The 25,669-nt window shown below is 48.2% G+C and overlaps 3 protein-coding genes across 6 annotated transcripts in view; 1 reads left to right on the top strand and 2 right to left on the bottom strand.

The window, feature by feature from the left end:
* Window positions 1-25,669, top strand: part of LOC142560123 (latrophilin Cirl-like) — an 848,550-nt gene that overhangs the window by 260,385 nt on the left and 562,496 nt on the right. The window lies entirely within an intron of this gene.
* Window positions 2,885-11,882, bottom strand: LOC142560118 (beta-galactosidase-like). Of its 2 annotated transcripts, none has more exons than XM_075671946.1 (3): window positions 10,373-11,882; window positions 5,299-5,634; window positions 2,885-3,819 (listed from the first exon to the last, which is right to left on the bottom strand). In XM_075671946.1, the coding sequence occupies exons 1-3, from the start codon at window positions 11,825-11,827 to the stop codon at window positions 3,652-3,654; spliced, it is 1,959 nt and encodes a 652-aa protein (XP_075528061.1). In that variant the 5' UTR covers window positions 11,828-11,882; the 3' UTR covers window positions 2,885-3,651. The 2 variants fall into 2 exon arrangements, with proteins under 2 accessions (XP_075528061.1, XP_075528060.1); XM_075671945.1 differs by lacking the exon at window positions 10,373-11,882 and adding an exon at window positions 7,340-8,909.
* Window positions 12,615-21,299, bottom strand: LOC142560119 (beta-galactosidase-like). The gene is made up of 4 exons (XM_075671947.1): window positions 20,610-21,299; window positions 18,799-19,071; window positions 15,992-16,648; window positions 12,615-13,315 (listed from the first exon to the last, which is right to left on the bottom strand). Exons 1-4 carry the CDS (start codon window positions 21,183-21,185, stop codon window positions 12,848-12,850), a joined length of 1,974 nt encoding a protein of 657 aa, XP_075528062.1. The 5' UTR covers window positions 21,186-21,299; the 3' UTR covers window positions 12,615-12,847.

Below are 25,669 nucleotides of genomic sequence, written 5' to 3'. Positions count from 1 at the left end.
TAGCCTACCCTAACAATGGTCTGATGAAAGTCTTGTATGCTGGTAATTTTATATTACTTGTAGATTTAGCCAAGGTCCTGCTCAGGTATCCGAGCTTCTTCATGGCTTGCTTTTTTTTAATATGAGCTGCATGGCTATTCCACCTAAGGTCCGACGTAATTACTAAACCAAGGTATTGATATTCTGTAAGAGAGGATAAGTTGTACACCAAAGGTAACGGCTTCTTTTTGCGTGAAATGATCATTGATACTGTTTTTCTTAGGTTAATGCTCATTTGCCACTCTAAGCACCATGTCGCTATTGTTGATAAGGATGAATTTAGGATCGTCTGATCTGCCTCGCTGTGAATTTCATAATAAATTACGCAGTCGTCTGCCAATAGCCGAATTAGAACTGGTATATTATTCACTAAATCATTGATAAAAACTAGAAAGGACAGAGGGCCCAAGGCTGATCCCTCTGGGATTCCAGATTGCACTCCGGATAAGTCTGATTTCGCATCATCAACAACGACTGTCTGTCGCCTGCCCGTAAGATACGCCTCAATCCAGTGAAGCAGTTGGTCGTTTTTGAGAATAGGTTTTAACTTTGATCAGAACTTTTGGTGGGACACACGGTCGAAGGCTTTCTCAAAATATAAGAATAGCATGTCCATTTGGCCTTGACCGTCAAATGCTGCCGCGATTTCATGCACTGTTTCTAATAGTTGTGTTACGGTGGATCTACCACGGCGGAAGTCGTGTTGGCGCGCGTCGCAGAGGCCATTACTTTCAATGAAGACTGAGATGTGCTTAAATATTATGTGTTCTATCAGTTTTGACGAAGTACAAAGTTTTTTTTTTAATCGTCTGCGGACGATATGTACGAACACAGTGTCTGAGATATGTTTCCAGAGATAGCGACAGGAACTGCAAAGTGAAATCATAGTGGGCATTTATCTAATTGTCAAAATTTATTGACTTTCTAACTAATCACTTCAGGACTCATATCGGGATTGATGAATCGAATCTGGTAAGTTGGGGAGACACGTCTTCTTGGAACTAAGTTAGAAACAAGTACCTTCTCAGATGAACGCCGTCAAAAATGTATTTTGGTTACGGTTTCTGCTTATTTAATGCTAATGCTTAATGCTAACGTGCTATCTGCTAATAATGCAATATAGTTAGAGAACCCTCGCGTGCTGAAACGCAGTCGCGGCGCATTCGTTTGCGTCGTGGTAGACGTTCTCAAAGTGTTATGTCATTCCTTTGCTCGCTTCTCTGGTTATTAGTTCCAGCTGAATCGGCCCGAATCGGTGCGTGCTTCGACCAACAGAGCCTCTGAGACGTGAACTTTTGCGTCCTACAGAGCTGGAACGTGGCATTGCTAAATGAAATTTCCAACTTCGGTTTCTCTCTCGTCGCTTCAGCATTCTCGTCGGCGTCACAACAACTACAATAACAACAAAGAGAGAGGGGGGAGGGAAAGGAAGGCGGTCATGGTGACATCGCGTCAGTAGCTTGCCGCGTCCCCTCTAGCACTAAACAAACTATGCCAATGTTTACTGCTGGAGCGAGTTGTTTATACACTGTTTCGGGTGAACGCTCTGTGACTCTAGAAATAAACATCACACGGCATGTGTACTAGAGGGGGTTAAAGTGCAGGACAAGGCCAGTCGCGCGCTTTTCATTACATTCCTGTAACAATGCCATCGCTACGAGGCTTAAAGTCAATTTTTTTTATTGTTCTTGTTGTCGTATGTCAGACATGTCATGATTTTTTTTTTGTTAGTAAAAATTTAGAAATACGTGAAGTATACCGCACCTTGTTCCAGGCAAAATTTCCGCCCAGAAACTACTTTGAAAGCAGGGGCCCTATAACGTAAAACTATTCCAATATGTTTCTATTCCAATTTACTGACGTCAAATTTGCGTAACCACCAACGCAAGCACCGGGTGGTCACCCACAGGATTGTCTGAACAGACCAATCAAACGCTCTCCTCGTTCATAGGAGGTCACTTTTGTTTGCTTGAAAAACGAATAACATTTCCTATACTGAGCGGCTTGTCGTATCTAATTGGCTGACAAGAGGCGAGGAGAACGCTCAAGTGGAGAGGGATTCGATGGGGCCGAGCCACTGCACTGAAAGTCGATAACCGGATTAAGAGGGTGGTGCCGGCGTCTACGATTGGTCGGCTTTCCCTTACTTGGCTTGCGGTGGCTGGTCGAAAATCGCGACGGCATGCAACGGAAGCTCAAGAGGCCGCTAAAACGGACCCTCAGGAAAGAAGAGTTGGCAGAATGAGGGAGTAAACGTGCCGAAACTGCACGAAAACGTTATACGGCCATGCAAGAAGCTTTATTATGCGCAAATACGCCCATGCTCTCCGGCAGGTGCGAATAACCCGCGTCTGAGTGATCGGCGGCAGCCATCTTCTGTTCCTTTCGGAACGGGGCAGCCTGCGGCTATTCCGAAGAAAATTCAGTTTTGTTCGGCATATTAATGCATCTTTATCGCGTACACGTCACTTTGACGCGGTGAGTTCTTGAGGCTTTGTGACGTCGCGTGCCAGGCAGGTGAAGTGGGTGCAGCCCGAAAGCTTTTTACCAATAGCCGAGGGCTAATGGCGAAAAGGGGTCGAATCAGAAATAACTGTTTTTCTTTTTTCTGTCAAATGATGCATAATCAGTGTGTGCACATCATATCAGGTGGGGAGGTATCGCGGTTTTCGTGACGTCGCGTGACAGACAGGTGAAGTGGGGGTGGTCGAAAAAAGTTTTTGACCAATCGTGGAGGGCTGATAGCAGAATTGGAATAGAAAAGTTTGGAATAGTTTTACGTTATAGCGCCCCAGGTTTTGGCGAAGCGGTTTGTGAATGATAGTGCAATCTGCGAAAAATGGACTCAGATATTTCAGAACACGCATTTTTTATTTTCACGTCAAAACTAATTCATCAAAGTGCCCCGAACCATATGCTCGACCCTCCTCTTCAATTCCTACCTGCGCTGCGGTAATCGTTTCAAGTGATCACTTTCTTTTCTTTTTTTTTCGGCTTTAGAGCAGTCCTGCGACCTTGCATGCACTTGCAGACAAGGGCGCCGCAGCCAGAATCATGCCTTTCCATTTTTAGTTCTTACTTTGCGGCCACGCGTACTTTCGCTGCAAGGCCTCCCATGATTGAAACGCGTGAAACACGAACGTTCTAAAGTGGGCATTTACTCCGTGTTTTGTTTCTTGGGTGTTCTCGACGATGAGTGCACGACACCGTCATGAGGAGAGAAGGCATTTCCATTCCTTTCTACGGCGCAGATTGCAACCAAACCTGCCGATGAGCTTCTTCATACGTCCAGGAACCCAAAATAGACAAAATTACAAAATGTGTTTCTCTGGCTGCAACAGCCGCGGGATCCTTAAGGCAAGTTAGGGCACCTTTCTCAGTTTCTTTGGGTTTAAGTTAATGAAGGCTTTGCCGAGATCCCACTGTGCCGGCCCACAGCATGTACGGTGTTGCGTGAGGTAACTTCAATACTTCTGGACAGAGTCTGTACCTTTCCTTAGCCTGGCTCCCACGATGCGAAGCACTTGTTCGTACGAGGATGGTCGTCTTTCGTTTGAAATTTCGAAACCCATCTACCCGTGCTTGCACGCGCAAACGGCCGCACGCGCAGGGCTAGGCTCCCGAGCGCCCTTTGTCACCGGGCACGGGGCCGTCGATGTTCGGCACATCCACGAAACTGACGGTCCTGTTGCCTGGCGGCGCGGACTCGGTCTCGAAGAGCAGGACGGTGTTCGTCTCCGGATGTGGACGGAGCAGCACTCCGGGAACGTACAGGGTCACCTGCAACGGTTTGCAACGGCGCAGGGTTTACGCGTATCCTTTGAAGCAGTTAATGCATTTTTGAGTGCTCGTGAATACTCTCCTATATATTTGGTTATTGTTTTTTTTTGTTTTTTTTAGCGTAGGAGACTTACAGAATTAGCTCGATAAGCTAGTTGCGGGCATATAATTAGGTACTTTCGAATAACGAGTCTAATATATATCTGTTTAATTCGTGGATCGGATTGAATAGCTAACATCCAGAACGCAAAACACACATCGAATAGCTTCCGAATAATCAGACCTGGAGATTGTGTACTCCAAATAGGAAAAAGCCAAAAAACACTAGGGCATCAATTGTACTCGATTCAATTCTGCAAGTATACCCAGGTTTAACGTACGGCACTAGGTTTTACACCACTGAGGGCGCTGTATTCATATAGAGGAGGGGGGTGGGGGGGGGGATAGCGCTGCCTCATACGTGACACCGTGCGACCGATATGCGACCAATACGAAACATTCTGGTGAACATGCTCCCGTCGGTACTGTGATATTCTCGCTTAACTTGTGAAGCTGCCATGTTGTTGAACGTTTTATTCTGTTTCATTTTGATACCCGACTTTGTTATTTGAGAGACTGCGAAAAATGAGCGCTCTACAGTAACTTCTGTATAGGAACCCATTTCAGTGCATAGCGTTCTGACTTTCTTTTGTTGTCCGTTGAAATTTGGGTATGTTTCAAGAAAAATTTTGCGGAACTCGAGCAATGTATTGAAAGAAGTTCTCTTATTAGAACAATCCAGAATGCACTCGATTCATATTGGCATCCGATCCGGAGTCATCTCTATTCAATTCGTATTCGATTTGGCTTCTTAAGTTTACTATTCGCACATCGCTATACTCTAAGCACACTTATGAAGGATTGCGACATATCTGAATATCATTATGGACACAAGTGTATAATTGCTCTGTATATGGAGATGGAATTACGTGCGCTTCATCATTATCAGAATAGGTTAAAGTCACAGTGGCGTAAATTAGTCTGCTATTACCAAAAATAGGCGTCATCGAGCAGTAAGTAGCAAGTAGGGATCAAAAGACAAGCATCACTAGCGCTCGCACCTATATAGAAGGCTGCTTCTATTTTCGCAGCACACGATGTGCTTCGCCCTAAGCGAAGCGCAAGCCGCCGTTCGCAACCGGACCGTCCATCTCCCATCTGTCTTCTGTAAGCGCATCGCTAATCAATAAGACGTTGCCCTTAGGCAGCCTACAGAAGTTGCTTTCAGCGATGACACGGAATGACGTGGAACATATTCATAAGATTGTGAACGCTTCGACCGCACGTGGTTGGCAGCCATATTCTGTCTTTTTTTTTTTTGGCGAGATAAATAATTACACGAAAGCTACCTCTGTCGTCGTCTGAGAAATGCTATAATTGCGCTAGTTTCTCAGTGCTACCGGCCACATCCATAATAACTGCACTGTCTACAGCGCTTACCTGTGGGCCGATGCTGGGCCAGTAGCGACCCAGATTGAAGCCGTTGACAATGGCCACGCCTTTACCCCAACCCGTCGGGTCTAGGAAGGTGTCCAATGGCTTCTGACCTTCGGGCAGCATGAATGTCCCGAAGAACGCAGCGGGAGCCGAGCACTGAGGCTCTACGTGCGGAAAGTTGCCGTAACACTCGGAAGGTCGAGAACATCGTCGCACTACGTTCGAAATATCGAATGCCTCTGTCAGATGTGTCAACACGCTGGAATTGTCCATCGGCAGCGGTTCCATGGTCCAGCCAGAGAGCACGTGGTTGTCCAGGGTGACGTTGGAGATGATTCCCTGCGCAAATGGAATTTGTGAGCCGTATCATTTGAACTTGATTGATTGATTGATTGATTGATTGATTGATTGATTGATTGATTGATTTAGTGCTTTGGATTACTTTTGACTACGGAGGATCGCGTTCCACCCTTAAATGTGAAGCTTAAGCGTCCTTCAAACTTTTTTCGAGTGTATAGCCTCTTTTTTAGGAGTGTCTGGCTAGAAAATACACTCTAAGAAAAATCCCGGAGAAAACTGGAGTAACTGCGCCGTTAGTCCTAAAAAGGGCGCTTTCGTCCCTCAAAGGACTAACTGCATGAATGTGCGGGCCGTGTGCAAATTTCGGAGAGTAAGTGTTTAGTCCCTGCTCGGAAAGAGAGCAATGGGAGGACGAACGGCAACAGTTACTCCCCAGGCACTTCGCTGTTTTCGTCCGTGTCATGGAGCGATGCGGCGAAAACGGTATTGTCTATAAATCGTGAATGGTTCGAAGTTCGTGCATTGTCTATTGAACTACATGCAAAGCAGCACCTTGCCTCTTCGTGAGAAAATTACGTGAAACTTAAAACTGGAATGTGAAGAGGCATGCACTTCGTGCGCACCCCATAAGTGAGCGATACACATTAAACGCGCGAGTCACTGATAGACGGCTAGATTTTCTTGGTCTATAGTACCTAAGTTCCTTCCGTTCCAAGGAGGCTGCGAACTGAAGCGATGTGTAGCTCAAACGGCACGCGCTAAGCGACAGAGAAATTGCCCTTCTCTGTCGTCTTCGGTGCCCCGTTTGAGATCGCTACACGTATACATGGTGTAGTGCCTCAGTTTAAATCACCCTAAAAATACTCGGGCTGATTTCTTTTCGCAGTCGCTTATGGTTGCAAGTACACTCAACGTTAGACTCTGACTGTATAGCTTGCACAAAATACAGTCACTTTTATATTGCCGCACTTGCGTTCCCATGCTTAACCTTGTCGAAATAGCCCGTCTTGCCAGGCAAGCGGCGTGGTGAAGTGGTTAGAGTACCTGACTTGTGGGCGAAAGGACGTGAGTTCGAATCCTGCTGTCGGGCACGGTTTTTTTTTTCAGCTCATTAATTTTTTTATTAGGGTATAAATGCCTATTTTAATTAATTACACCTTTACGGAGCATCGGAACGAATTACAGTTACTCCCTTGAGGACCATCGGGCAGGGGCAACTGTTAGTCCCTGAAGGAGTAAGCGCATGGGGAGTAACAGTTCATCCCATGTCAGTTCGTCCCCAAAAGGACTAATGGTTGTGGCAAATCAGTTAGTCCCCAAAAGGACTAACCTCCCTACCCCTTTTAGTCCTTTTTTTCTTAGAGTGTAGCTCCACAACCTCACCTGAAATATGCACTATTGTAGCGTTATCTCATAGTGGTACTTCTGAAGACCGTCCAAGGTCCAAGGAATTCTTACACTCCCACATGACAGCCATCTTACTTTCTTACATGCCTTCACTTTCACCATTATTTTCCACCGAATCAATGAATATAGTGTTTTAGAGGATGGTTTAACATAGTAAACCAGTACTGTTACTTCTTTATAGAGTAGGGTCTCTCTAACAGGAGTCTCTGGTTGAAACGTTGCTCCACACTCTCGGCTGATAAATACAACAGTGTAATGTTCTTACATTATGACATTGCTGATGCGCCGTCAAAGCAACCGCAACCCCCCTCACGCGAGAGGCCTCTCGCTTTCTCACCTTCATGTCGCGATTCCCGGCTCCGTAATTGATCCTGCCTGTGTTTTCGACGAGAATGGTGATGTTCTCGCCACGCCGCACCACCACGGGTGCGCTGTACACGAGTTGATCTGTGCTCACCACCGCCCGCGTCTGTGCAGTGAGCACGTATCCCCTGTTCTTAATGCCCGGAATAGCCAAGTCGGCGGGGCTTGCCGGCCGAAATGAAACCTGTGTCGTGTACACAGCGTAACCGTAAGCGTGACCGAGCTCTTCAAACGACAGTGGTCGGTGAGACACGACGGGGGTGACGTACCCCTGCTGGCGCAAGAAATCACGGATAGCGTCAAGGGGCGCGCAAGAGTCCAAGTTCACGGCGCCCAGCTTCAACTTGGGAGCCGGAACGGGAAGCGTTCCGTTCGGAAGTGGCAGGTAGCGACCGACAACTTCCCGTATCTTGAAGTAGGTGTCGTTGGGATCGCCGGCTTCGGTCAAAGGCGCTCCGTAGTCGTAGCTCGTCGGCTGCGGCGGCGGATTGGCACCGTTCATGAATCCGAAGTTGGTTCCTCCATGAAACATGTAGAAATTGACCGACGCGTTGTACTGCAGGATCTTCTCGAAGGTCTTCATCACGAGCCCCTGGTCGACTTTGGCGTGACGGCTACCCCAGTGGTCTAACCATCCGGGATAGTACTCCGTGACCACGAGCGGACCTTGCTTCATGGCCCTCCTGACGGTTGCGAACATTGCGTCCACGTTCACGTTCGAGCCGAAATCAGCTGTCACTAGCGGTCCTTCGACGCTGTCGCACCTGTAGACGGCGTCACTCACAGCGTCAGTCCTAAAGAGAACGACGTCTTGCCCGAGGTAGCGTTGGGTAACGTTGACCAAGTGTCGCATGTAAGCCTTGTCGCAATAAATGTAACTGCCGTACTCGTTCTCCACCTGCACGGTGATGATGGGACCACCGTTCTTGTAAAGGTACGGCTCGACCATCGGCAACAGAACGCCGAAGAACTTGTCCACGCGGGAGAGGTAGGAAGGGTCCGACGACCTGTACTTCATGTTCGGGTTCAACCTCAGGAGCCAGTAGGGCAAGCCGCCGTTATCCCTTTCGGCACATATGTACGGACCCGGTCTGAAGATCACGAGCAACCCGACTTTCTTCGCAGTGTCCAAGAAAGCCTTCAGGTCGTAGTCGCCCTCGAAGTTGAACTTTCCGGGTTCCGGTTCGTGGCCGCTCCATTCCACGTACGTTTGAAGCGCGTTGAGGCCAGCGAGTCTCATCTTTTCCATGCGGTCCTGCCAGTACGCCCTGGGGACGCGGAAGTAGTGCAGGGAACCCGAAATGTAGCGGAAGGGCCGGCCGTCCTTGAGGAACTGGTTGTTGGCATAGTCGACGGTGAACGAGCGGCCGCTTGAGTCGCAGTTGGAGCACGCGAGCAGCGACGCTCCCAGTGTCAGGAGCGCGGTCAGACGAGCCATGCCAACGGCGCTGAGCTCTTGCCGAAGGCTTTCGTCTCGTCCGAGCCTGCCTGCAATGTGAGCTTGGCGGTTTTCTCGCTTATCGCTGGCCTGAACGCCGACGCTCGGACGAGCGGGGCGTGGAGTAAGAAACAACACGAGTGGGACGAAAGATAGATAGTGTCCATAGCACCGGGAACCGGCGAACACAACAAGTTTAATCGGACCTTTTGATATCATTGTTGGGATGTCGTATTGAAAGGCCACTTATCGTTTGAAATTACGATAGGCGGACTTCGAGATGTCCGGGGTGTTGTAGGTAGTGCGCTCGGGACTTCTCCGTCGAGACTGACTAAGCGCTGCCTGAAAACCGCAACGGAAAAGTCGGTCTGAAGAAAAGAATATAGTTGCAGGGGTGATGTCTTAACGTTCAATATACTGAGCCAGGCATCGAGGCATCGCAACAATCTTATTTCAGTCAGGTGGCGCATAACATATTGACAGATCCCATTACCAAAATTAGGAAGCGAAACGGAGCTACGACCAGAGATTGGTTGAGTAATTGCCATGCCACTCTGTTAGTTCAAGTCAATTTTTATGAGCCTCTGTTAATAGTTGAATCGTTGATCGGGTCCCCAGATGGAAGGTCTAATATATAATTCACCTTTTGGAGGGACTCGTCTTGTAAGAGCGCAAATCACGCTTGTAGAGGTATTCTTAGCATTAACGCTTACAGCAATGTTCGTTAACGTCGTACTTGTCAACAGATTTACTTCCTTTAAACGTTGCATGTTTTCAGTAGGTAGAGTTATATTCTTCGCGAAACCGCTACTAAATTCTATTATCCGGAAACTTTGACCCCTCCAACTTTCACACTTGACCTATAATTGAACTTCAATTTCTGCAACGACACCTTATGTCACACATTGTTAATATTACAAAATGAGTATGCACTGTATGCACTGGACGCGACTTTTGTTCGTAGACGAAGTCTGCATTTCCACTGCGCCAATCAATACTATTATCCCTGCCATGAGATAAAGTTTATTGTTTAGGCTTGTGTTCGTGGAAGCTATAGGCGTCCCTCAAAACACAACTTTTGCACACTGTGCTTCTGCGAGGGAATAGCAGAAAGGCTCGATCATGTCAACTGGCCACGACATGACAACTTCTACAAGTTCCAGTAATTAATAAAACTTCAGTAACTGCGTGCATTTGAAGGCCAGCCGGACTACAGAATTAGCTCTGTAATAGAAATTTTCCATTAAGCTAAAGTGCCGCAACACAACCAAGGCCTAAATCCCTAGTGTTGCATGAACTAAGTTTGAGGTTGAGGATAATGTCCTGCTCTGCAATTCGAATCTATTACGACCGACAGGCGGGGATATTCTCTTCTTTAAGTCTCTAACGACCGGAAGGTAGCGAAGGGCACCATGAAGTATGTCGGCGTCATCTTTAAGCGCCGCAACTTTCGTGTACCATACGCAGCCTTATGTTGGACTTACATCTTAACTTGTCGTAATACTTTGTTACTTCTAATTTCATTCAGTTAACCTTGTACATAGAGAGCCCTGCGTACTTTTGACTTACCTTTGTTTCGCAGAGACCGCCGTTGTTGCGTCCAGTGTTCTCCACGAGAATTGTGATGTTATTTCCCTGCTTCACAACAATGGGAGCACTGAAAATTTTTTGGTCTTTGCTAAGAACGGCTTTCGTTACCGCAGTCAACACGTAACCTCTGTCCTTGATGCCAGGAGCCGCCAGTATGGCTGGACTGTGCGGTTGAAACCTGACAGTTGTGGTGTAAACGACGTAACCTCTATCCTGCCCGATCTCTTCGAAGGACAGTGGGAACTGTGACGTCACCGTTTTAAGCCTATGGTGAGCTCGCAAGTAGTCTAGCATCTCACTGAGTGGGTAACACCACCTCAGTTCAACTGGTCCGAGGTTCATCTTAAGAGCCGGCACTGGCAATTTCCCGTGCGGCGCGGGCAAATACCGCGCTGTGATATTTCTGATAGCGTAGTACGTCTCCGTCGGGTCCCCGCTTTCATTGAGAGGCGCTTCGAAGTCGTAGCTGGTCGGCTCCGGGAGTGGATTGGCTCCGTTCGCGAATCCGAAGTTAGTGCCTCCGTGAAACATGTAGACGTTGACCGAGGCGTTCATCATGAGAATGGTCTCGAAGGTCTTGAGAAATTCCCGCTTATCTACCCTCGCGTGTCGCTTGCCCCAGTTGTCCATCCAACCGGGATAGTACTCTGTGACGACCAGCGGTCCCCTTCTCATGTTTCTTCGCACAATGTCGAACATGTGCGTCACGTTCACCGTAGCTCCCATGTCGGCCGTTACCAGCGGACCACTGGCGAGGTCGCACTCGTACGCCTTGTCGGTCGGGTAGTCCGTGAAAAAAAGCACGGCGTCTTCTCCTAAGTGCCTCTTGAACTGAGCGACAAGACTGTGCAGGTACGCCTTGTCGCAAGGTCCCGAGTTTCCGTACTCGTTCTCCACTTGAACCGTCAGGATAGGTCCTCCGTTCTTGTACAAGTACGGCCGGACCTTGGGAAGAAGCACCTCCAGCCACCTCACCACAGCCGCCATGTACGATGCGCCCGAAGACCTGCACCTCACCTGTGCGTCGATTCTTCGTAGCCAGTAAGGCAAGCCGCCATTGTCCCTCTCAGAGCAGATGTACGGGCCCGGTCTCAGTATGACCAGGAGCCCAACGTCCGCAGCGGTGTCCAGGAAAGCCTCCAGGTTGTAGCCACCGGCGAAGTTGAACTGTCCCGCCTCCGGCTCGTGGCCGCTCCATTCGACGTAGGTCTGCAGGGCGTTCAGTCCGGCCATTCTCATCTTGACCATGCGATCGCGCCAATAGAGCCGCGGCACCCGGAAGTAGTGCATCGAACCGGAAATGTAACGAAATGGCTCTCCGTCCTTGAGGAAGCGGTCGTTCTCGTAGTCTACGGTGAAAGATCTGCCAACGTTTCCGGCTGCCGAAGGTCCCAAACACAGCAAGAGAACCACGAAGAAGCACAAGCCGCCCATGGCTTTTCTCTCGAAGCGAACGTATAGTGCGCGCCGTGTCTGCGGATTTCGTCCAAGGTCTTGTTAGCGCTGACGTCATTTCCTCGCTTGACCGTGCGAGAGAAAGGGGGAACGGCGAGCGTCTTCCAGATCAGTGCGGGAGAATGAGACATGCGAGCTCCATGCCTTCTGCCCATCGCCCTATAGAAGCACGCACAAACAGAAAAGGCTGTGTGCTGGGATATCGCGTATCGCCTCGCCGTGAGAACGCGCTCCACTGAAGAGGCTACTTCCTGCTCCGGTGACAGCTCGGCATTGCAGCTGTTTTTGTGCGATGATATTGCTGGCAGTGCCTTCTCTTGAACCATTATCGGGAATGCTAAAACCAATGTCCCGCATTGCCTCGGCAGGCTCACAAAAACTAGCGCTTAGTATTTGTTATGGTGGATTTAACAAGCTGCAGACTTTAATTCTATCAATTCCTCTTATCCTGTTATGGAAGCTTTTAAGCAGCTTTTAATCTATTTTTGACTATAACGTTACCATCTGTTGTGTGAGTTTGCGCGCGCGAGCAGTAGGTGTTGAAATCATTTCAGTTGTTTTGATTCTGATGCACAGCCTAAATTTCAGTGATGTAGTAGAGTACCTGTAATTCAGTGCGTGTTATAATTATATATCTCGCACTCGTAGCAGGCAAGAGCGCACTAGCTCCGGGCAACCTCATCGCCTTTCCTGTAGCTAGAACCTCTCTCTCTTACAGCCTAAAAAAAAAGAGAGTTTTCCTTAATAAGTTGCGCCCACAAAATGGTAGCATCGCACAATTTTTTTTATTTCGCGCATTTCCGCACAGACGGCTGTGATACCAAGATCGATCCATAAGCTCGCACATGCTCTCAATAATAAGGAACAGCAAAGCTCGGCAACAGCCACGTGGAACCAGCAATTCTCTGCAAGCAAACGTATACAGCGGTTATACGAGCTTGGTTCACATTTTTGTACAAAAGGCGCGTTTGCCGGTTGGCTTGGTCTTACTGGAAGGCTTCAACCATGGCTTCTTCCTGCTGGTGTGCTGGGAATAGGCCCGTCGATGTTGGGCGTGTCCACAAACTGCACCGCGGGTGGCTCTGACGGCACTAGCTCCGTCTCAAATAAGATAAACGTGTTTTCTTGCGGATAAGGTCGTAGGAGCGAGCCTGGCACGTACAGGGTCACTTGTGGCCCGATGGACGGCCAATAACGGCCGAGGTTGAAGCCGTTAACTACGAGCACACCCTTTCCCCAGCCGGTGGGATCGAAGAAGGTGTCCAGTGGCTCCTGCCCTTGTGGCAATGTGAAGGTACCGTAGAAAAACGTCGGTGGCTGGGAATGTGTGCCGTTTTCGTGTGCGTGACCATGCTTCGAAAGAAATGAGCCAAGACGATCCAGATCTTCATCGTGAACGAGCGGCACGCCTTCCATTGTCCAGTTGGTCAGTACGGCATGTCCCAGTGTCACCTCTGATGTGATGCCCTTTCATGTTGGAAAAAAAACGAAGAAATGATAATAATCATTAGGAAATTTGTTGTTCTATAACTAGCTTTAGTGACTTGGTTTGGTTGCACTTCAGCGCTTCACATCTGTTCTTAATTTGTGGAATCATGTCTATTCATTTTCGCTGCTTTAACTAAATAATGAAAATAAGCCTTTCAGTACAACCTAAGCAAAGGGTTCAAGCCTGCGCTATCACGTGGATCTTCTTCGAGAATGTAGCTATGTTTACATTCACATCGTAATAGCGCATTTGTACCTCAAGGATCGCAAACTTAAGGGCACCTTTCTTCATATTATCAATTCATATAGCAGTAAAGGTTATTTCTATGCATAGAAAGAACTTTATCTAGCGGCCAACTCCGATGTGCCTAATTGAAACCGATGTGAAACACAGAAATGTCGTCTTTTCGCAGCTGTTGAGCCCTTTATAACGCATTTTTAAGAAGTAGCTGAAGCCTGGTACCTTTTCCGTCTAGATTTGGATCGAAAAGATGCATATATCTGTCTACAATATCTGACTAATATTGGAAAATATAGAGACATGAAAACAAGTTTGCAACCTCTGCCATAATTATTGTTGTTTTGTAGACTTCGTATCTTAAGCGCTTCAAATGAATAAGAGAGGTTTCTCCGCCGTTTTTGAGATAGTCATTGATTTATTTACTTGATTTTCGGAAGACCCTTGTTCCTATATGTTTTGTTTGGCTACTGCTATCTGCAATTCGTTAATATTGTCTGCAAGAGACTCTTAAGGCACGGCGTTTCCAAAACGGCGATTTGAAATATTCTGGTTCGATGAGTACAAAATTTTCCTCACCAAGCCTTCTCCGAATTTGCTTCCTTGCACTTTTCATGAAAAGGAAACACTAATACTATGCATTCATGTAAAACATCAACTTAGTGCTGGTGGAGTACTTAAGAGGTTGGGGTGGTGTAGCAGCATGCTTGGTTAGCCTGCCCTGCTTAGCCGGCAATTGTCGAACCTGAGCACCTCACACATATTTAGCAAGGTTGCGTCCCCGGACTTTGCCCAACTCTTTGCCCAAGGGTGTACTCTGCACAGGATGTCGTTATTCTCGCGAACTTAAAGTCAGCACTACAACGATTAGATCGTGGCCTGCCTTGGCAGCCGTTTACTACAGGCAATCTCCGGCGCGCCCCTTACGGATCTTAGGAGCAAGTGATTCGAAGTGGAATTTTGGTGGGTCTCATCACGTGTTGAAATTGAACGTAACGAGACAGCTGACGCACGCGAAACATTTACTCGCAACAGACTCCAGACCTTACGAATGTCTTTTTAAATCGAACAGATTTCACTCAGATTCATAAAGCATGTTGCCTAGTGAATGTTTCTGCGTTTATTTTCCTTCTCTATTTTTTTTTTTTTGGGGGGGGAGTAACGAGGACCCGGGGAAGGCTTCCATGTAAGCCTTTCGCCTCAACACTTTACGCATTGTGTGTCCCTGATCATCAATCAATCTCGTCTGTCCATCTGTTGCCAATGCGGTGTCGTCTACGTCGAAACATAGTACCTGTTCTGAAACAGTCCATACATTGAGAAAGAACAAGAATGTAAACCTAGGAGGCCCGCTTTTTATTTATTTGTTCTTTCCTTCTTTTTCCTTTCTTTTTCTTTCCTTTTTTGTGATCGCAACCATATGACTAAAACATACCTTAATAGCCAGTGAAAGTAGGGGATATTACTAATGTTTTAGTGAAATATATAAATGATAAGAAACGGCTAATGAAAGCGGGCAAAATAGACTACTCGTCGCATCTGGGAGTCGAACCCACACCTTCTGAAGCAAGCATGCGGCCATTAACCAAGTAAGCTTCCGCTGTGGCCGCCCTCCCATACACTTTCTATAGACTATTTTACGGAAACGTTTAGGTTCCGCCATCTTGGGCTGTTAACGCTGCTGCTTTTTTATCTTTAACGAAATGTACGCGTTACTACAGCCGATTCGCAAGCATTAAAATAATTGTATAAATGCGTATAGCGTTCCCGGACCATGTTACGTTGCTTCTCATGAAACCGAGAAATTATTTGGTTACCAGCCCAAAATGGTGGCGCCCATGAATCGAACGTAAAATCATCTATAGGGTTCTTGTGGACGTGTGTTTGCACCTGTAAAATATTAGCCCTGGGAGTATTAGCCAGCGCCACCTATGGCCGTTGTGACGTCTTTTCAACCGCATGCATGACGTAGTACACCATCTTAACGACAGACAAGTGGACAGTAAACCCTCATTAATCTGCTCTTTAGCAGTATGCGTAAAGGTTGCTGATAGAGAATTTGTACAGCTGCCAGCCCTGCAGCATGGTCAAGAGAGATTCAGTCCTCCGCCACAGCGTCTCACGGAGCCCCAGCTTTGCTTTGGGACGCCAAACCCCAACAACCGGTTAACCAGTAAACAACAATATTAGTCACGCAACCCTGAAAGGGGTTATATATCGTTCAATAGGCGTTCGTTCTTCACGTACATTCACATACATTCTTCACATCGTCGGTCCGTTTTGCAAGGCACTTGTCGGCCTGCACCACGTTAAACTCTTCCAACTCTTTCTATAGCGACGTATTCGAACAATCATCGGCAAATGTGTAGAAGTGAACTGATCGTTCAGCGCAGAAGAGCCACCCGTTCAACGCTCACCTTGGGGTCGTGGTTTCCTTCTCCGTAGTTCTGTCGGCCCTGGTTCTCCACGAGGATCGTGAGCGTTTCTCCCGCTGCCGCCACCACGGAGGCGCTGAACACCTTCTCGTCCAAGCTGAGCACGCTTCGGGTCACTCTCGTCATCACGTAGCCCCTGTCCTTAATGCCGGCAACCGTCAGTAGGGACGGACTCTTAGGCCTAAACGACACGCGCGTGCTGTAGACGACGTAGCCGTAGGCTTGGCTCAGTTCTTCGAACGTCAGCGGATTCTCGGCGCGCACGGTCTTGAGGTAGCCCCGGTTCCGAAACCAGTCCATCACCTCCGTCAGCGGTGAGCTGCGCGTCAGCGATACGCTTCCGATGTTCAACTTGGGAGCCGGAACCGGAACCGGGCCCGGCGGAAGCGGAAGGAACTTGGCCGTCGCGTTCCGGATCATGTAGTACAGGTCCGTGGGGTCGCCGGCCTCCGAGAGCGGTGAGCCGTGGTCGTAGCTCGTTAGCTGCGGGGGCGGCCGGTTGCCGTTTCCGAAGCCGTAGTTTGTGCCGCCGTGGAACATGTAGAAGTTGACCGACCCGTTGTACTGGGACATGATCTGCTCGAAGGTGTCGACGACGCGCCGCTTGTCCACCTTGTCGTGTACGAACGACCACACGTCCTGCGGGCAGAGAGAGTACGCGTCCGGGACCAATGAGCTTCTAGATGTGGGCACGCGTTGATAAATGATGTGCACGTGCACCTGTATCCCGAACCCTGTAATTCCCAACGTATCAGTCACGCTACGCCGAGATTGGTGTCTCAAGATTCTGTTGCAAACGCGGAACGTTAACGCATAGCTCATAGTAGCATTTTCTTATAAGCTGGAACAAAGCTTTACTTGTAGGTAGTTTACAAAATCAATAACTAATAATGATCAATGATGTGGTATTGTTCTGTTGCGCAAGGGCTAAAATTAATAATAATGGTAATGCTAACTAGGCTCTTACTCAAGTAACGTTTCATTGTTCTCGTTGTACAAATGTGCTCTCTATGGCAAGAAAGAAAGGTGGACAACTTGTTCTAATTTTCCTTGACGTGGAACTTGGTTTGGGCATTTGGTTCTTGGGGTAAAGATTCGTGATCGTGTATCCGTGTTTGGAATTGTATTTCGTTTCGAATGTAGTATTTCAAATACTGTTTCAAATATTGATTTTCGCTCTTCGATTGTAATAACGCTCTCATTAAAAAAGAAAGATTAAAATCACAGCAGTCAGCACTGGCTCTATATTGCTGAGTCAGACGAAGAAAATGAAGCTGGAAGAACTCAGTGGGTAGTACAGGTATCTCACTTTGCGCACAGGTGGCACAACAAGTAGATATCATATACAGCTATCCAGAGCGTACTATATTTTCGTATGGGTGCGCGGATACTACAAATTTTGAGTACGAATCGAATAGTATTTCCTATTCGAATCAAGAATTCGCTGTTCTAAGGTCTCTAACATTATTTTCTGTTCGAATACGCTAACGTATAAGAACAGTTACTGAGGTCTTTGCAGGGTGAAATATCGATGCAAGTGAGGACTTTTGCGAACGATTGTGCTGTTACAGAACCGCAAGGTGTCGCACAGACGCGCCAGTTCCTGCACGAACACATGATCGTCTTAGGCAGCCTACGAATTTGATGTCTCGAGTCAGGTAAAAACAAAATTGATTGGCCACTCTCACCATGTTGGGATTCCCTTAAAGCAATGTGCGATGATGTGGTATTAAACTTACATCCTTCAACAAACACAGCACTACTCAACTACGTTGATGAGGTGACGGACTGTTCCTTTGGTTCATAACTATGGTCGTCATGGGGCACTAGAGAGAGAGAGAGAGAGAGAGAGAGAGAGAGAGAGAGAGAGAGAGAGAGGAAAGGGGGAAGGCAGGGAGGTTAACCAGAGAAGAAGATCCGGTTGGCTACCCTACACTGGGGAGAGAGGGGAGGGGGAGGTAAAGTGGTAACAAAGTAGAGATAAGGAAAGGAAGGAGCGTAGACATCTCTGTTACATCTCTACAACTTATGGGGCACTAGGTACACGATCAGCTTACGGTGGTTTATCACTTGCGAACATTTTCGTTGATCTGACATCCACTTGTTAACGGCAGTATATGTGTCATTTAAACTTTTTTTTTCTTCCGTACGTACTTCACGCGGCTTATATATTTTACTTGATTTAGATATTAGAAACGTTCGGTATTCGATTTGTTGTCTGCGTCCTTTGCCTCCCGCGTTCTTTAGGCTACATCTTACTAAGAGCATCCAATAATGTTAGTGCTTTTTAAGGTCCTATTCGGTTACTCTTTTTTTTCTTGTCAGCGCTTTCGGCATAATCTTTTGTTACCGATATTTTTATCTTGGATCCTTGATGGTTGAAATGTTTTTCCTTCACGGCATGCTGACATAGTGCCTTCGTACCGCCCCTTTGTTATGTATGTTATGTATGTTTGTGCTTGTTTTCTGGGTACCAGGTTTCCGTCCTCCAACTCCTTCTTTTCTTTTGTTTTAAAGCTAGCTTTCTGTACAAAGGCCACTCCCTCGCTGTCTAGACCTTTCCCATTAGAAACAAGCAACAAGACGAATAGCAAGAACTGACTGGGACTAATATAAGCATTCATTCATATTCGAACGTCATTTTTGTCGAGCATTCGTATTGGATTCGGATCCGAAGTTACGCTTTCGAACACCCATAGTTTTTCGCTATTCACAGGGCGAGATTAGCTAGCGTGGGTGGGTAGGAGGGCTCTTCTTTTTTTTTCGTTGTCTCGTCTATTACAGCGTACCTGTCGGCCGCAGTAGTACTCCGTAACGACGAACGGCCCGTGTGGCTGGGCCCTCTTGACCGCCGCGTAGGCGTCTTTCACGGTGGACTTGGTGGGGCCGAAGTCGGTCGTGACCAGAGTGCCGTCCACGTGATCGCACTCGTACGCCTTGTCCCACGGCGTGTCGGTGCGGAAGAGCACCACGTCATTGCCCAGGTGCTGCTGCAGCTTGTCCACCAGGTGTCGCATGTAGACCTTGTCGCACACGTCGTAGAGACCGTACTCGTTCTCCACCTGATCCCGCCAGAGAGAGAAAGCTCTTTGTTGAAAAAGCAGACCGTTTAGCCAGCGTATTTTCGCCTACATGTTGTCCGGCAGGGAATGGGACGAAAGAGAAGAAAGGCGCTAGAAGAAGTTGGGCAGAAGAAAAAAAGGGGGAAAAATTAACAGAATGCAGGTCTTGTGATGTTATCGGCAGTAGAATAAGTGTCCAATAAGATGAAGGTATATAATCTTGGTAAAACTCGGTGGTTAATGCAAAATAAAATACATTCACAGTCTTGATAAGACGACGTATCTGGGCCACAGTTCAGAAAGCAAACCTATTGACTCAATATATAAAAACAACAAGTCCAAAGCTTTGCGTTGTTTTGATAGGCAAGGCCAGGGTCCCAGCGTACGTGTCAGTTTCAAGGGGCCTTGGTCGAGCTTTTTCATGTTCACTTACTATCGATGTCTCTCGTCTCTGTAAGCTGGGCACTCAAGCAAGATGTCTCCTCTGGACATTCCGCGGCGCCGCAGTTGCCACAACATGGACTTGTAGTGTGGATTGCGAAAAGGGAGACTCTTCGTGCATGCAACGTTTAGTGGACATTAGCGGACATTTAGTGAACGGTAAGCCGCTGCCTCCAGATGCCGTAGTAGACATTGTGGTAGCCCTGATTGAAGTTCTGGGTCGATGTTGAACAGAAACTTGCAAATGTCTGACGGTGAAGGCCATCCTTTGGGCCGTCCGTTGAGTACGTATCCCAGGGACGGAAGCACTTTATCCGTTTCATCATCATAGACATCGTAATCATCATGGCTACCTCGTCTTAAGGGCATCCGGTGGTGTACTGCACACGAGGAAGGTAGCAATAAACTTGCAAGGTCGGGCGGAATACATTCGGAATAATACAATATGCGATTACTAGCAAAAAAACAAGCAAGTAAAACAATCAAATGAATGTAAATTGTATATCGATATGTATGTTTATTTTAGGCACAGTTCAGCACAGTCCACACAAAGTTGATGCATTGTAAACAACAACAAAAATAGACTACACAGCCCCAATTAAGTCATTTATAGCAATTTTTAGAAAATAACACTTGGAGGCCTTGGCAAACGAAGCGAGTTGATTCCTGAGCAAGAATGAAGTACTGAGCGAGTTAATCACTGCCGAACCGGGACCACCTTTCGAATATATGCGTACAGACAATGTGAACCTCCCCCGTAAACACGGCAGGTTCACGTCGCAGCACAACATAACAAAGGCGTGACATTGTGGTCACATGGGGCGCTCCCTTCTTGTCAGTGCCCCCTTAGGCGTCAAGGGTCGGAAATGAAACTCTCCACACCGCTGGAGTTTTCGAGATGTCATTGAGTGGCCAAAGTGCCCAATCCGCAATCACCTGTGGTGGCGGTTTCCACGGTTTTTGAATTGCGGCAGAGTTTATGCGTTTTCCTGTATTGCTGCGAATAACCAAAATGTTCATCGATGACAGCGGTAGAAGTTAGTCAGAATTGTTAGGTTTTATCGGGGACGGGTCAAGACAGAAACAGTTTTCCTCACCTGGACGGTGATGATGGGGCCACCGTTATTGTACAAGTACGGCACCACCTTGGGCAGGAGCTGGTCAAACCAGCGGTCCACCGCTTTGATGTACGTCTCGTCCGAGGACCTGTATTTCATCTTGGGGTTTATCCTGAGCAGCCAGTACGGAAGCCCGCCATTGTCTCGCTCGCCGCAGATGTAAGGACCGGGCCTCAGGATCACGTACAGGTTTAGGTCCTTCGCCGTCTCCAGGAAGGTCAAGAGGTCGTAGTTACCTTCGAAGTTGTAGTGGCCTGGTTCCGGTTCGTGGCCGCTCCATTCGACGTAAGTTTGGATCGCGTTGAGGCCAGCCATCTTCATCTTCACCAGACGATCGCTCCAGTAAGGCTTAGGAACTCGGAAGTAGTGCATGGAACCGGAAACGAATCGGAATGGTTTGCCATCTTTGAGGAAGCGGTCGTTCTCGTAGTCTACTGTGAACGAGCGGTTGAACTTCGCCTGTTCTCCGCGGGCCTGCGTTGCCAGGAGACAACACGCGATTGCCGTCACGGCAATTAACGCGTGGGACGCGTGCATCGCGACGCTTCTATTCATTCTCGTGTTTCAGCGTGTTGGATTAAGGCTGGCAGTGAGTGCATATTGAACCAGACGACTGCTTTAAGTGCTTTCGGTATCCTTGGGGCTCTCGTGACACCGTGAGAACAAAAGGTTGGAGAAAGCACCAGCCCTCCCCCGTCACATATTTATCTCCTCACTGATATCGATTGCGGAGTTCTGCGAAACAGACGATACGCCCCTGTGCGTGCGTGCGTGCGTGCGTGCGCGCGCGTGTGTGTGTGTGTGTGTGTGTGTGTGTGTGTGTGCGTGTGTGTGTGTGTGTGTGTGTGTGTGTGTGTGTGTGTGTGTGTGTGTGTGTGTGTGTGTGTGTGTGTGTGTGTGTAAGAGGGTGGGTGGGTAGGTGGGTGGGTGTGTGTGGGAGCGCGCGCGTGCGTGCGTGTTTTCCTCTATCGCGTCCGTTCACTGTTTCGTCTTGTCCAGGATCAGCCGATGAACTTGAATTGTCCTGGCAGTTCGCAATTCTACCTGGCCATGTAACACTGTCGGGAATGTAAATTTCGAGCGTATTGCAGAGGCGAAACGTGTTCCAATGCAGTTTCCCTCCATTTCTATGGTTTCTGCTAATATCGTCTCCGCTTCTAACTGAAAACCGCCGATAACAAAGCCTATTTCCTAGGAATTTGAGCGATTTCGTTGTAACGAGAAATGTACAGTATTAAGAAAGTTAACTAGTCTAATAAGGGTAGTCGGGCGGACAGCTCAGGATTACGTCGCTCACTGGCCAAGAATTCTGGCCTGCAACGATTATTCCGTTTGTAGCTCTCCGGTAGTGCACATAGTATACAGGCTGTTGAACTATTATTGGACTTTGCTCGTCTATGAAGTGATAATTTTTTGTTCGACACATATTAACATGTGGTGATGGGCATCGGTTTTGTGTACTTTGAGTTCGGCCATGCATATGTACAGTGCTCACGGAATGAAACGCGCCAACTTAGGATTAAGTAATGCGCATACTTTCGTTTCCACCGGCTCCAGTTCGTGTCACATCGACGTAATTTTGGCGCGTACACTTACAACGGAGTCCTCGTCACCTTTGTGACCAAATTCCTTGCGACATGACATGGTGCTCTCGCGTACTTTGCACGTATGCAGGGTTCTACTAAATGCTCCGTGTCGCGTTTCATTCCGTGAGCAATGTACCTGCATGTATTTTTATCGCGAAAGCAGTTATATGGACACTCGAGGCGTCCTCCTGCTATCGGTGCCAGCACCGCCGTGTTACACTGTAAAATAATTTACACCCATAAAAGCGAAATGTGTGTAGATTTGTCTTTAACTCACACCCTTAGGGTGTCCGTTATATATATCACACCCTAAGGTATGGAGTTCTAGACTCATTTACACCCTTTTTCACATTTAAGGGCGTAAATTATTTTGCGGTGTATGACGGCATCGGTGCGTTCTGGACGCAAGAACTACGAAACCGAAGTGGACGCAAGCTTCGCTCGATCGGCTCTGCAGCGTTGGTGCCTCCCTCTGCCGGCATGAGCGTCGTGCTCACTGAGCGATAGCGTTCCCGCTGTTTACTTGCATTCGTGCAGTTGTCTCAGCCGAGCGCAGAGGGCGCTTCAAGCTGCAAACGCTTTAAACGACTGACGGTTTTTCGTTCTCTCTCATCTCGCCTGCAACACCGGTGGCGGCAGCTCCTCTTCAAGCGAGGGCAAAGTTACCGTATATGACTCCCAAAATGATTTGGGAGTCAACTACGGAAACTCCGTGCCAGCGTACACTGTAAAATACACAGGGCTATATTAATCAAGGGAAAACGAGGCATCCACCCAAATGCAGCTAACTGCTACAAAGGAAACCCATACGGGATTCTCGAAAGAAAAGCTATGTCGATAAAAAGCTATGTTGATAAAAAGTAATGTTGATAAAAAGTACTCCAGTCCCAGAAGGCGTCCGTCATCTCATTATGTGGCTGGAAGTCCGTCTACCAGTCGTGGTAGGCCTCCGCTACCTCCTGTTGCGTACTCCAGGGTAGCGTACCGTACTGCTGCCGAGAAGTAGCGGCGCCTGCCTATCGAAGCTCGACCGACATTACTTATTGGGTAGCGCGGCGTTGTCGGCGGGCTGCAGGCATCCGGTAGATCATGGCGACCAAGCAGGGGCGAGACGATTTGCTAGTGCGAAACTTGCACTGTTTATTCAAAGGTAGTTGAAAGAAAATAAGAAAAGCATGAAGTAAGAAGTCTCAAGTAAGAAGTATATCAAAATACATTTCGGAGCCCCTTAAATAGCTCTCTACAAGTGTGGGCGGGATCTTGCTTCCATCGATGACACGTGACAGGCACGGAGAGAGGGCCCCTGCTCCTGCAATACCAAGCACGGGTAGGAGAGGTCGATCCTCTCATCGACGAATCCGGGGAGAAGGTCGGGTGAGTGACCCCTCCGATGCACGTGGGTTCCGGTTCAGAGAAGGTCGGGTGAATGACCCCTCCGGTGCAATGGGCTCCGGTTCAGCGAAGGTCGGGTGAATGACCTCTCCGGTGCACGTGGTGTCAGACGCCAACCCTAACACTCCTCAGCCCACCTCAGGACTCTGTGGTGTAGGGTGGGATCGGAGCTGCGCAGGGCACTCTCCTACAGCTCCTCGCTACTAATTAATGGTTTGAGCATGTGGGGAGCAGTTTTGATTGGGCATTACCGCATGATATGGGAGAGATCTTCTATTGGGACAGGGCAAAAGCGACACTTGGGTTTCGGGTATGTGCAAAGTGCAAAGTGCGCGGGGTAACAAAAGTGCGAGTTTGTAGTTGTCGCCACAGTATTTTTCTCTGGCGCGTTCTAGGCACAGAAGGAGGTGGATACATTAGGCGTTTGTGTCTGTAATGTGTGCAAATTTCATGAAATGTGACGAGTGTGCCTTTATTGGTGTGCTGTTGAGAGTCATCGGGTTCTAGAGTTAGGCCTATATTTGCGGCCTCTCGGTCAGTAAATCCTCGAGCAGCGGCATGAGCCATTTCGTTGCCGTGGAGTCCTTGATGTGCTGGAGTCCAGACGAGAGCGATGTTGATGTAGCCGTTCCTGAAGTTCCGGATAGCAGTCTTAGAGTCACTAATGATGACGTCGCAGTCGGGTAGCCCCGATGCGAGTGCAATGGCGGCCTCTTCCGCGTCGCCCGCCGAGGTGGTCTTCACTGATGCTGAACGAACAGTGTTACCCTGGTTGTCTACGACCGCTAGAGCATAACTATGTTTAGTGGTGTAGGCTAGAGCGTCCACATAGTAGACTCCTTCAGCCTGTCCATAGCTGCGTTGTAGCGCCTTGGCTCGAAGCTTGCGGCGTTCGACGTGAAATTCGGGGTGCGTGTTTCTGGGTAAGGGCTGGATGTGGTATTGGCCGTGTATGTTCGGAAGAAGTTGATGTCGCTTGCTCTCGTTGAATGATGGTGCATGATGAAGTTGTCTCAGGATCTCACGCACAGCTTCAGTGGTGGTGAGTCTGTAGTATTGCGATGATAGATATGCTTCGGTTAATTCTTGAAGGCCGTTTATTGTGGCCGTGGCCATCATTCTTTGTGTGGATGCTCTAATTGGAACACCAAGAACGACTTTGTGTATCTTTCGGATCAAGCAATTCACAGTATCCTCTTCCTGCCTAGAGAGGGAGAGATATGGTAGTGCGAAGGTGACCTTGCTTAAGACAAAAGCCTTGATTAGTTGAATTAGCTCCTTCTCTCAAAGCCCTCCGTGTTTGTTCGAGTAATCGCACGGGTAGGCGATTTCTCTCGTTCATATCCTTCTGTGCGCAATTCAATTCACGCAGATATCATACTTGCCACAGGGTGACGTCGTCCACTGAGGAGATGTAGTTCGTTCGTCTACCTGTGTGTACGGCCAAGCGACCCAAGAGCGTCCGACCATCGAACGAGTCCCGCTTTCCCAGCTTCTCGTGCGCATCGAGCCAGGCTGACGCGCTGGGCTCTGCTATAATGGATCGCGGCTCGCTCGGTGATATACGACTAACGTCTGGGCTCATAGCCCACTTGTTCGTGCGTTCGCTGGGCAGCAGAGGGCGCTTGTTGTTGGCTGCCTCTCGCCTTTCGCTCGGGAGCTTGTTGAATCCCCCCGAGGACATCTGGCGTCTTGTACGGTGCCTTTTACAACTCAGACCTTGGGATAGTAGCCAACGTTAGCGCCTCCGTACGTTTCTTTGTTTTTTTTTCTTCCTTCGTTCTATGTGTGTTTAGGACGACTGGATGCACCTGAGGCTTTGCATGTAAGCGCAGCCGGACATATTTCTTCGGGTGTACGGCCGTTGCGCCTTCCCTATTGCTTATCGACGATGTATCATCCGTGCATTGTATGCGCAGCGCTCATTTCCGCTCGCTAAGAGAACCTTCTTTTTTTCCTTGGTCGCTTCTCGTTTTGCTATACGCACACTCTGAACGCGGCACGAAAGGTATTGTACGTCATTAATAACAGAGCTGTGGCGGCTAAACAGTAGGGTCGTTG

This window comes from Dermacentor variabilis, chromosome 10 (genome assembly GCF_050947875.1).
Source record: "Dermacentor variabilis isolate Ectoservices chromosome 10, ASM5094787v1, whole genome shotgun sequence".
NCBI classification, from domain to species: Eukaryota; Metazoa; Arthropoda; class Arachnida; order Ixodida; family Ixodidae; genus Dermacentor; species Dermacentor variabilis.
Note: the sequence above shows the minus strand (reverse complement) of the source record. Positions and strands in the feature narration are given on the sequence as shown.

Bases quoted from the DNA above. Each gene is read 5' to 3' on its own strand.
- LOC142560118 (XM_075671945.1), bottom strand. From the start codon at position 8,803: ATGGCTCGTCTGACCGCGCTCCTGACACTGGGAGCGTCGCTGCTCGCG. The intron at 5,635-7,339 runs GTGAGAAAGCGA...CCATTTGCGCAG, and splicing joins CCGGGAATCGCGACATGAAG to GGAATCATCTCCAACGTCAC. The intron at 3,820-5,298 runs GTAAGCGCTGTA...AAACCGTTGCAG, and splicing joins GGCCCAGCATCGGCCCACAG to GTGACCCTGTACGTTCCCGG.
- LOC142560119 (XM_075671947.1), bottom strand. From the start codon at position 21,185: ATGAATAGAAGCGTCGCGATGCACGCGTCCCACGCGTTAATTGCCGTG. The intron at 16,649-18,798 runs GTACGCTGTAAT...CTCTGCCCGCAG, and splicing joins AGTACTACTGCGGCCGACAG to GACGTGTGGTCGTTCGTACA. The intron at 13,316-15,991 runs GTGAGCGTTGAA...CCAACATGAAAG, and splicing joins AAGGAAACCACGACCCCAAG to GGCATCACATCAGAGGTGAC.